Source organism: Calliphora vicina, chromosome 2 (assembly GCF_958450345.1).
Source record: "Calliphora vicina chromosome 2, idCalVici1.1, whole genome shotgun sequence".
NCBI classification, from domain to species: Eukaryota; Metazoa; Arthropoda; class Insecta; order Diptera; family Calliphoridae; genus Calliphora; species Calliphora vicina.
Genome location: NC_088781.1, coordinates 17773168 through 17786038, shown reverse-complemented (window position 1 = coordinate 17786038; position 12871 = coordinate 17773168). Strand labels below are relative to the sequence as shown.

The 12871-nt window shown below is 28.6% G+C and overlaps 1 protein-coding gene across 1 annotated transcript in view; it reads right to left on the bottom strand.

The window, feature by feature from the left end:
* The window catches only part of ds (dachsous cadherin-related 1), a 315159-nt gene that overhangs the window by 56657 nt on the left and 245631 nt on the right, over positions 1-12871 (bottom strand). Inside the window, exons 4-6 of the mRNA XM_065502404.1 lie at positions 9250-9428; positions 7525-7691; positions 6975-7239 (exon numbers count right to left, since the gene is read on the bottom strand). Coding sequence (XP_065358476.1) covers positions 6975-7239; positions 7525-7691; positions 9250-9428 — 611 coding nt within the window. The remainder of the gene's footprint in view (positions 1-6974; positions 7240-7524; positions 7692-9249; positions 9429-12871) is intronic.

The window sequence follows — 12871 nt, the reverse complement described above, 5'->3', positions numbered from 1 at the left end:
CTTTCAATGACTGTTATCGCAAGTGATGAAGTCTTTACTATTGCTGCTACAACCCAACAGTTAACCAAGTAGTCAATGTAACCCTTATAGAGAGTAATTATCATTACAGTCTGACAACTTGGCTGACCCCAATTTATATATTAGAGGTCATTTGACACTTATATGCTCTTTGCATTGCAGATAGAAGTCAATTGTTTACTTTATACATCCCATGTAATCTAGTGTGAAGACAGTTGTCACTAATGTGTCTCCAAGTAATCTAGAATGTAGTCACTTTCAAAGTATATTTTGTACTGGTGTTTAAAAAGTAGTTATTTTACCCACCAGAAGTAATCTTTTGGAGAGTTGTCGGAGGAAGCAATCGGTTATTTGACTGTCTACGAGATGTCTTTTTAACTGACAATTTGAAAATAATTAGCACCCGTACATGATAAAATAATTTGTGGAAATACAATTTAATTATATTGCTTCTATAACTACTTCTAAAGCTACTAATCCTAAATACTACTGTTGGTGCTAGTACTAGTTCTTCTTGCAAAATATTTGTTTATAACTCCCATTGTAGGGCCTTTCCCAGTCCATTTGCTTTACCAAATTCAATATCTTTCTCACTCACTTATTTATTTCAAGCTGTTATTTAAATTTGTAGTAGTTAGCTATTGTAGCATTGTACTGGTACTCGTATTTGAATTTAAAACTTAAAGCATTAGATTTTTGTTGTTTCGTTCATTCATTTCGTTTTTTCTACAATTAACCTATTTTGACCGTTGGCGTATGTTTTATATATACCCCCTCATATACTCTACAATATACGAGAAAAATAAAATAGTTGGGAATTCATACAACATAATAGCGATTAAAATCGTGTCTAGAAATGCGAAGAAAAAGGATTTGTCGTGTAGTTGATTTTTTGGCTAAAAAACTGCTGTTTTCTACTTACTACTGCTGCTATAAAGTCTAAACTAGAGTCTAGAAAAACCTCTGCTCTATGTGAGGCTGATGATGACGATGTGAATTTGTTTGGTTAGATTTTTTTCTTAAACATTCGTTCTACTTGAATCTAAGTTAAGAAATAGTTGAAGTTAATGGTTAAACATACAGACAGAAGATTTCAAACATTTGTTAGAGAGTAGAAAAAAAAATTATTTAACAAAAATTAGCCAAAGGAAAGTTAGGGCTGCTTAAGATTTTTTTCCTTTTTTTTTTTGGTTGATATATGGCAATCATTATTATTTGCTGTTTGTTGGTTGTTGCTTATATTGCATTTAACCAAATTGGGGTTAAGTGACTTTCAAATTTTCACTTTAAATATGGCAAGCAGCAGAGAGAGGATTTTTTTTTACTTTACTACAAAACAACAAAAAACTTAAACAAGCTAAGCAATAAGTTTAGCTTGGTTTTAAATAAGTTTATTATAAAAATATTAGTTATCGTTAGATTAAGGCCACTATTGCTGGTCCTAGGGCTATAAACATTAAACAGTTGGCTTTGTTAATCTTCTGAGAATTGTTGATTTTATGTATTTTTATTACATTTTTATATACAATCTTTAAACGAGCAAACTATTTTAGAATTGTAAAGTAACAAGTTAATTACTTATTTTTTGTTAGCCTGGTATTGTAAACCAATGAAAAATGTATAAGATCATAAATATAGCAGCAGTAATACTTAAATTTTCCCATAATCCTTTTCAGCTCCTTTTTAATTATGATAAATAAAACAGGAATTTCAGTTTATTACTTGGTTTTTCTTTAATTCTCAAAAATATTTCGCTGGGTTGTATTTATGTAGTCATCTATTAAATTAAATTCGATTTGTTTATTTTTGTATTTATTTAATATTTAAATATTTAACCATAAACAAAACAAATCCAATAATAATAATTAATAACGAATTTTTGCACACAGAAGCGTTAAAATCCAAGGTTGTCTAAAACCATTAAATAATAATTTTTATGCATTTTCGATTTATTTCACAATTGTCGGTTTAAGTGGGGGGATTAAGTTTTTGTTTCATTTCAATAACAATTTATGGCAAATGTCTGATATTTTGTTTTAATAGCAAATAGTTGAGCTAAAATTAAATGTTTTAATAATTATTTTAAGCTTAACTAACATATGTTGAAAGTAAAACTATTTACATAACACCGCACCTTCTGGTAATTGAAGTGTAGATTTAGAGGAATTTAAGGCGTTGTAGTAGTAAATAACTGAAATGTTTATGTTCTACAATGGTTGCTGGTAAGGTGTATAATAATGAGTGTAAGGTGTTTGTCTAAGGTTTGAATATTAAACTACCTTTAAAAGATTAGAGGGTTTTCGTGAGTGTATTATGATTGGCTAAAAAGTACCTGGATTAACATAATAGCAAAAACCGTTTGTTTGTTCAGTGGTTTTAGCTTATGCACTGCAAAAGCTTTTAAATAAACGTGATTTTTTTGGCGAAATAAATGATTTTTTTGGCAAAGCTTTTTAGAGCCTTCTATGGAAATATAGTTTTATTGAAAAAACGTTAAAGGAAAAGCATTTTAAGTGGGAAAATCCTTTTTATATTTTTTGTAAAACAAATTAGCTTTTCATAGATTTTTTTAAATCTTTATTAAAAATATTTTTTGTGGTTTTAGTAAAAAAAAACTTTATCAGTTTCTAGCAAAAATCCTTAACTTGATTTTTAGTAAAAAAGCTTTTTTACATTTTTTATTAAAAGAATTATTTTTTTATATTTTTAGTCAAAGCTTAAATTTTTTTTTTTTTTATAAAAGCTTTTTTTAAATTTTTAGTAAAAAATCTTTTTTTAGATTTTTAGTAAAAAAAAAACTTTATTTTTTTAGTTATTTATTTGAAAAAAAGCTTTTTTAATTTTTTATAAAAATATGCTTTATTCTGTTATTAATTTTTCGTAAAAAATATTTTTTTATATTTTTAGTAAAAAAAGCTTTATTTTTAGTTAACAAAGCTTTTATATAAATTTTTTTTTGAAAAAAGCGTTTTTTAATTTTTTTATAAAAAATATTTTTTTAGATTTTTAGTAAAAAAGTTATTTTAGATTTTTAATAAAAAAACTGTATCTTTTTTTAAGCTTTCTTTAGATTTTAAGATAGAACTACTTCTTTCAATGTGTTTTAGTAAATAAATCATTTTAATAAAAAAGCTTCTAGTGATTTGTTTTCAAATTTTTAGTATATAAAGCTAAAAATAAAAATGTTTGGTTTTTGAAAGATTTTTTAAAAAAGAGTTTCTTAGTTTTTTACGATTTTTCGTATGAAAAATAAAGCTTTTATGAAAAACGCTACTAAGTGCAAAAAGGATTTTCGAGAAAAACTTTTCTAGCAAAAATGCTTTGTCAAAACCGCGAAATACTTTCTTAAAGAAGCAAAAAAGCTTTTTGGTAACAAAACTTTTTTTGGTTAAAAATAAAAAAAATATTTACTAATAAAAAAACCTTTTAGAAAAAATGCTTTATTAATGAAAAAGCTTTCGATTAAAAAAAGATTTTAAGAAAAAAAAAAATTTAATGATAAAAAAGAGTTTAGTGAGTTAGAGTGAAAAAGATTTCCTAATAAAAATGATTATTATCGAAAAAGCTTTTGACAGAAAAAACTTTTTAATGAAACCATAGTTAATAAAAATAATATTTTTTATGAAGAAAAAGCTATTTGTAATTAGCTAAAAAAAGCTTTATTTTTAGCTCCTTTTATTTAGAAAAACTGAAACGATTTTTTAATGATAATAATATTATTTGTGAAATAGCTTTTGACTGAATATAATTTAAAAAAGAAAAAGCTTTTTTAATGAAAAAGTTCTTTTAGTGAAGAAATCTTTTTACCGAAAATAGCTTATTAATGAACAAAGCTTTCTCAAAAAGCGGATAAAGCTTTTTCGTGAAATAGCTTTTAACTGAAAAAAACTTTTTGAAAAATAAAAAGCGTTCTTAATGAAAATGGCATTTTAGCATAAAATCTAGTTTAAATTTAAAAAATTGGTCTTTGAAAAAGCTTTTGGAGTAAAATCAGATTTTTACTGTTTTTTCGATGAGAATAAATATTTGATAAGCATTTTAGATGATACTTGCCTGTTCTTTATCAGCAAAAATTCCGATAAAAAGTGTGTTCTGAGATTTAACCCTTTGGGCAGATTTTTTTAATAACAATATATATCGACAATTATAGCCGAAAATAGCATTAGTGAAAAAGATTTTTAAGCTACAAAATGATTTCTCAATCAACAAAGCATTCTTAATAAAAAAGCCGAAAAAGCATTTTAGCAAAATATCTTTTGAATGAAAAAAACTTTTTAAACCTAAAAAGCTTTGTTAATGAAAAAGACATTTTAGCGTAATAACAATTTTAAGCTTTAAAAGTTGGTTGTTGAAAAAGTTTTTGGAGTAAAAAAAGAACTTTAATAACAACCTATATGGTCAATTATAAAAATATTTATCTAAAAAATTTCTAAAAAAAACGATCTAAATTGCATTATAAAAGCTCTTTTCCATAAAGAGTCTCATAACTCCTCTAGGAATTTCATATACTTACATTTTTAATTGTTTTGTATATCAAATTCCCAGAATAATAAATAAATTTAAAATGATTTATTATTTTTTTATTAAATACAAATAGTCATTATAAATTAAAGCTAATCATTAGCGGTTAATTATTGTCATAAGAATTTATAATCTTTGAAAAAAAAATCCTCAACTCTAGTGAAGCCAACAAAATAAACCACATTTTTTTTTATCTACAATATAATGTACCCATAACCAAGCAACCAACCAAACTAACTGTATGACTGTCTGTCTTTAATACATTTCATAAAATTGTAACAATTTGTTATGATATTTCGCTAATAATTGTTAGATCTGGTAAATAGCTATTGTTAAATGTGGCTGCTACATTAAGCCATAATTAAATGACATTGGTTTTTAATAAAACATTTAGCATTATGGCAAAACGCAACAAGCCTACTGGTTTTTAATTGTAGAAAAAATAAAAATTTATTTTATTTTCAAACGTCAACAGCACCAAATCAACTGAAACCAATACCTCGGCATTTGAATAAGTTTTTATTTTTGTTTTTTGATTTTTTTTTTTTTGCAAAATATAGAAACAAATATCAAAAACTATATAAACGTTTGTTGGGGTTTATTTTTTGTTTTGTTTTGAAAAAGAATGTTGAAGAGTTTGAAACAAAAAAACTGTCTAACATAAATCACTCAAATTGTTGGGCTTTTAGCATTGTTTAGTGATTGACTTGGAATATGCGACATGTTGACATGTCTGCTTCGCACAAATGTACACAAATGTATTGTAGAAAATCGAAAAACTTGTGGTTGAAACTTTTAAACAGGAGGCGGCTAAAATTACCAACAATTTAAGTTGAGGAGCTAAAACATTTTAATATTTAAAACACACAGAATTTGTTAATTTAATAAATAACATATAACATTTGAATAATGGTTAATAAATAAATCTATTAAAAGGATTTAAAACATATTGAATACGAAATCAAATAAAATGTTTGGCTTGTGTCGTAAATTGTTTGTTTTTGGCTAAAAATAAAACTCAACATAAAAGCACAAAACGAATAAACAAAACTCAATTAAGCACAGAAAATGCTTTAATTTGTAAGAAAATCTTTTTTGATGTTTAATATTTAAAGAATGATGATCCTAACCTTGGTGTGTGCTTTTCCACACATATGAAATTTATTGTATTTTTTTGGAATTTATTGTATTTTGTACTTGCAACCGATCATTTATTAAAAAATATTTTTGATATCGAGATATTTAAAGATTGACGTTCCTAATCCTGTTGTGTGCTTTTCCACACATATGTAATTTAATGTATTTTGCACTAGCAATCGATTATTTATTAAAAAATATTTTTGATATCGATATATTTAAAGATTGACGTTCCTAATCCTGATGTGTGCTTTTCCACACATATGTAATTTAGTGTATTTTTTGTAATTTATTTTATTTTGCACTAGCAATCGATCTTTTATTAAAAAATATGTTTGATATCTAGATATCTATCTTAACAAATATTTTTGATATCGAGATATTTAATGAGTGACGTTCCTAATCCTGATGTGTGATTTTCCACACATATGTAATTTAATGTATTTTGCACTAGCAATCGATCTTTTATTAAAAATATTTTTCATATCGAGATATCTAAAAAGTGATGTTCCTAATCTTGGTGTGTGCTTTTCCACACATATGTAATATATTGTATTTTGCACTAGCAATCGATCATTTATTAAAAAAATATTTTTGATATCGAGATATTTAAAGATTGACGTTCCTAATCCTGATGTGTGCTTTTCCACACATATGTAATTTAGTGTATTTTTTGTAATTTATTTTATTTTCCACTAGCAATCGATCTTTTATTAAAAAATATGTTTGATATCTAGATATCTTATCTTAACAAATATTTTTGATATCGAGATATTTAAAGAGTGACGTTCCTAATCCTGATGTGTGCTGTTCCACACATATGCAATTTATTGAATTTTGCACTAGCAATCGATCTTTTATTAAAAAATATTTTTGAACTAGAGATATTTAAAGAGTGACGTTCCTAACCTTGGTGTGTGCTTTTCCACACATATGTAATTTAGTGTATTTTTGTAATTTATTGTATTTTCCACTAGCCATCCATCTTTTATTAAAAAATATTTTTTATATCGAGATATTTAAATAGTGACGTTCCTACTCCTGATGTGTGCTTTTCCACACATGTGTAATTTATTTTACAACAACAAATAAAACAAATAAGAGTAATGATTGAAAAAAATTTTGTTTGTTTCTTTAGCATTTTATACAATTGTCATCTCATTTAAGAATCATTTATAGTGGTTTATTTTTATTTTATTCTTTCGAGTACTAAGTCTTCTTTTTTTGTTTTTGAAAGAAAGAAACAAACAAAAAAAGAAGCCCAACCTTGTTAGTTGTGTTCGTTTGTTGTGTCTTACCTGTGAATTAACTGGCATTGATTCCAACACTTTTACATGGTACTCATTACTTGCAAATACTGGCGGATTATCATTGACATCCTGTACTTCCACGACAATAGTTAAATTGCTTGATAAACGTGGCTGCCCAGCGTCCATGGCAGTGACAATTAACGTATGTCTTTGTGAAGTTTCGTAATCTAAGTGTCGTGACAATGTTAGGTGGCCTGAACGTGCATCGATAGCGAAAAGATTTTTTAACATAGAATCCATAACACCACCTCCGCTGCCGCCAACACCAATTCCACCACCACTACTACCAATTTTTCCTGCATATGCAGATGTTGTGCTGGTTGTTATGGCTGCTGTCGAAGTTGAGGCTGCTGTTGTAGCTGCTGCCTGATTATTTAAAAGTTTCTGTTTCAGCTGCATTGCGGGTGAAGAGTTTAGATTTGTTGTTATTTGCTGTTTCATAGAAGATGTTCCAGCTAAAGCGTTTGTTAGGGATGCAGCTGATGCTGCAGTTGCCCCTGCAGACATCGTGACATTGTTTAATGTGTCTGTTGTTAACATTGTCAATACGTATGAGACTTCAGCATTTTTACCAGAATCCTTATCAAAGGCATGGACTGCATACAGTGGCTTGCCAAGTTCGTAATTTTCCGGTATTGATATGCGTATTATGTTGGATTCAAATTCGGGGGCATTGTCATTAACATCTTCTATGGTTATTATAACCTGGAAAGAAATTAAAATAGAAAATGTTGAATGAATAAATCTCAGTTATATAATTAGCTTAACCTCAACTCATCACACTAAATGAGTAATTTTTATAAAAAATATTGTTTGGTATGCAAATATTGAAAGAGTGATGTTCCTTACCCTGGTGTGTGCTTTTCCACACAAATGTAATTTATTGTATTTTTTGTAATTTATTGTATTTTGCACTACCAAACGTTCATTTATTAAAAAATGTTTTTGATATCAAGATATTTAAAGAGGGACGTTCTTAACATTGGTGTGTGCTTTTCCACACAAATGTAATTTATTGTATTTTTTGAAATTTAATGTATTTTGTACTAGCAAACGATGTTTTATTAAAAAATATTGTTTGGTATCCAAATATTTAAAGACTTACGTTCCTTACCCTGGTGTGTGCTTTTCCACACAAATGTAATTTATTGTATTTTTTTGTAAATTATTGTATTTTTTACTAGCAGCTGATCATTTATTAAATTCTTTTTTTGATCTCGATATATTTAAAGAGTAACAACGTTCCTAAGCCTGGTGTGTGCTTTTCCACTCAAATGTAATTAATTGTATTTTGCACTAGCAAACGATTATTTATAACAAAATATTTTTAATATCGAGATATTTTAAGAGTGACGTTCCTAACCCTGGTGTGTGGTTTTCCACACAAAAATTTTATTTATTGTATTTTATGTAATTTAATGTATTTTTCACTAGCAACCTATCAATTATTAAAAAATATTTTTGATATCGAGATATTTAAAGAATGACGTTCCTAACCCTGTTGTGTGCTTTTCCACACATATGAAATTTATTGTATTTTGCTCTAGCATACGATAGTTTATTAAACAAATATTTTTGATATCGAGATATTTAAAGAGTGTAAAGAGAGATCCTAACCCTGGTGTGTGCTTTTGCACACAAATGTAATTTATTGTATTTTTTTCCATTTTTTTCGAATTTAAGTAGCAATCGAACCAGGACTATAGCTGATGTATTGATGTCTCAATCATGAATGAATTAAGCTATTTTCGAAAAGGTCTCGGCAAGTTTAATTCAATAAAAATACGGTCAGACGTTAATCTATCTCCGCTATCTCTAACGATTCAGAATATATAAACTAAAGATCGTTATATATAGCGATATATCCTTTTAATAGTATACAAATATAACAATAAATATATCATTGATGGTAAATCATGATTTAGAATACCAAAGAAATTATGTTGCTAGTGTAAAATATATAGACATACCGTATGTGTGGAAAACAACACACTATGGTAAACAAGTTTTTTGGTAATGGATATGGATTTTCGGCTGGAGGCACACTGAAACAGAATAAAAATATTTTGGAAATAAATCTGTCATTTCCAACTGGCTGATCCGCTTGATATTCAATTTCATATAGAAATAGCAAAGGAGATTTCGAGTTACAATTTTGACAATAAAGCCCACATACTCCTTAGGAGCTCCGCTGTAAGTTGGCAATTTTTGGTTCCAAAAATGTTTTTGAATGATTTTATTAAAGTTTTGGTTGACATCTTACCTGGGTATATCCCTGAATACTATTATGTCCCATGGTTGCCTTGATGTTGAGTAAAACTTGTGCTTTTATCTCATGGTCCAGGCTGTTGGCCACTCTTATATTGCCCGAGTTTTCATCGATGGAAAAGTAGCCCTCTGGATCTCCTGAATAGATGGTATAATGCACAGCATTGCGATTGGCTGAAAGAAAAAAAAAATTATTAAAATAATTAATTTTTTATAAAGGATTCATTATTTATAAAACAAAGATGAAGAGAGAATGCTTAAAACGAGTCTGTTGGGAGTTTTAGAGAAATACACATAGATACACACAGAACACAGATTCATAATAGCAACCGAATTTGTTGTCAATCGAATGATTCGGTTGCACACATAGAATTTTTCGGTTTTATCAACAGATAGTCAGTTGATAAAGAAGAATTTTGGTTGAAGCAACCAAAATTTTGTTAACACTTCTAAAATTTTGTAGCCACAACTGTAAAATTCGGTCACTAAGGTAGAATCATTCGATTGGCAACAAATTCGGTTGCTATCACGAATCTGTTTTCTCTGTGTAGAACATTCCCAAAATATCAACTTTAGTCTTTTAATAATTCAAATTTCTTCATTTTTTTTTAATTTTTATATTAAAACATTTTTTTGGGGGGGTTCCTAATTCACCCCCTCTGGATCCGCGAACGACCTAGTAAGATGCAATTGGTCTCCCGAAATTTGTCACTAGCTCAAATATTAGCCTTAAGCAAATGATCATCTAGCCGCTTTGGGTTTTAAACCACAGCCAGAGTGTGCTCAGCGAAGTGACCTCACCAATTGAGTCCTGGGGATTAATGGATCCCCGCTGTACTAGATAAAGGCTTTAGTCAGCTTTGAATTAAAAAAAACCTCGCCCCTTATTTTCCTTTGAGGCATAACATCAAGGTGTGGAGCTTCAACAAGATATCCAAACATTCCCCAAGGGGTAGCCGAACTTTAAGTCAGTGGATAAATTATAACAAAACCGAAATTTTCAGCATTTTGGTATGAAAATATTTATTAATTTGTTTGACAAAGTTCACGCCCAGTTTAAAAGGTAGGCGTTAAAGACAACTTTGAAATTGTAGATGGTTGCTTTAACAAAAGCATTAATCTCTGGAACAAAGAGAACCAAAAAGAGAAGTGATTTAAATGAGAATAAATTGGTTTTAATACTAGATGGCTTTTTTAATAATGTAAGGAGAACCTATCAACTACAGAATACTTGCGTTCGTGTTGAGTTTGTGTAAAAGCCGACTAAAGTTCGTGCTCCTTTGCTGATTCTAGTTTTCACTACTCTAGAGTTAGCGTAGAGTAAAATGAGAGAGAGAGAGCCAGAATGGGAGCAAATGTGACATAGAATAATCAGTAATTTTAGGTTTACTCTGGTTTTTTATAAAAAAAAATATCCTTGAGTTGGTATTTTTTTCTTCTTTTATTTTGTTTATTTCTTTTTTTCTGTACACTCATTGAAGCAAAAGAGCATTCATTAATTCAATGATTTGGAAACAAATATCTGAACATTTGATTGACAGCACAGACAATTTCTTTTTGCAGGCCAAGCTTCTTCAAACAAAATTTTTTGGAAGATTTTTATTTTTGGTTTTATAGTCTGTAATGTAAGCGAGTGTGTGTCTGGATGGCTGTTTTGTTTTCTTGAGTAGTCGATTGTTTAAGATCTTAACGATTTATTTATTTGGTTTTTGTTTCATTTAGCTTGTTATACATTTTAAAAGTTGTTAGGTTTTTTTTTGCATTTTTTTCAAACAGATTTTCGATATTGTTGCTTGATTTTTGGTTAAATATTAAATTTGGCAGTCTTCTTTTTTGCCATCCTTTTTGCGGTAAAACCATTTGAAAGCTAAATTTCAACAGAAATTTTATATTATACTTCAAGGCATCAAAATAAAATACTTAAATGAAAGAAGAATAAAAAAAAATAAGCCCAAGAGTTGAGCTTCTTTTTAGCTTTAAACAAACCATTTTGTTGCATTGTTCCAAAACGTTTTCATGATAGTCATCATGATTTTGTATATTTAAAGATGTTTGCTCTCTCGTATGCAAAATTTTCTGTTCTTATTTGATTTTTGTCTGATTTTTTTTTTACTTTTTTTGTAGCGAAATTGATTTCTTCTTTTTTTTTTCTTCTAAAGAATTCTTTTGAGTTTCATGAGTGCTTTTTTGCAATATTTTGTTGGTGTTGAAATGCAATTTACTTCCTTACTTAAATTCAAGTGATTTTTAGATTTGAACAAAATATTCTTTCTATTGTTATAATGAGATTTTTATAATGCCATTTGTTGCTTTGGGTAAATCAATTTTAATGATCCATTTATTCTGTTTTGAATTTCATTCAAATTATCAAGTGTTTTGCCGAAATGACAGTTGGTTTTTTTGTGATTCATTTCATATATTTAATAAAGCAAATAGAGATTTCAATACAAAACTGAATTTTTGTAAAGAAATTCGATTATTTTCTCAGGCTATAAACAGATCTTTGTTAGTTTAAAGATAATATTTACCACTATCACTTATAAATAAGTTATTCATTTGATAGCATTAAAACTAGTTACCAGTAATGACTAAAATAATAACTCATTGCAGGATATATGTCTAAGAATCTGTAACCAATGAGGTCATGTATTAATAAATAAGTCCTTACTAAACTACTTCTGAAATTATTGATTGAAATTATTATTACAATTTACAAAAAAAATTATTTTTATAGTTTTAATCACTAGTGATGAAATTTTGAACCTTTTTCGGAAACCCTTCCATTAACGTTTTTATAGTGCTTTCTGTCACTTTGCTCGAACATGTAGTCCATCTCCGTTTAAAATCTACCACACTTTTGGACACCTTTTTTGTACTCTTCAATTCTCTTTTAACAAGAGCCCAATATCTCTCCACTGGCCTTAGCTCCGGGCAGTTTGGAGGATTTGCCTCTCTTGGTACAAATACCACATTATTGTTCTTGTACCACTCAAGGGCTTGTTTGCCATAGTGACAGGATGCCAAGTCAGGCCAAAAATAAGTGGACACATTATGAAGTCTTACGAATGGAAGCAGCCTTTTTTGTAAACATTCCTTGATGTAAATTTCGGTATTTATAGAGCCCGTTGTAACAAATGAGTGGCTTCTTTTGCCGCAACTGCATATTGCTTGCCATACCAAGAACTTTCTGGGAAATTTTGTCTGCTTTTGGGTCCTAAACTTTTCTTCAACATTCCCTCGAGCATCAGCAACATAAAATTTTTGACCTGGAAGTTGCGAAAAATCTGCCAGAACATACGTTTCGTCATCCATTATGCAGCAAGAATATTTTTTTATAAAACTTGACTTCAATTTCCGTGCTTTGTTTTTGGCCTCTAAATTTTTAGTAGCGTTCCTGTCAGGAACTTTTTGAGCCTTGTATGTTTTTAAACCTGCATTAGCTTTAACTTTTCGTACCAAATAGTCCGAGCACTGAGCTAACCGGGCTGCTTTCCTACCGGATGTGTTGGGAGCTCTTTTGAAAATGCGTTCTATTTTTTTGGCTTTAGAAACATCATGATGTCCTTCTACCTGAACCAGGTTTTCTATCAACTGACAAGTTCTCCCGGTACTGTTTA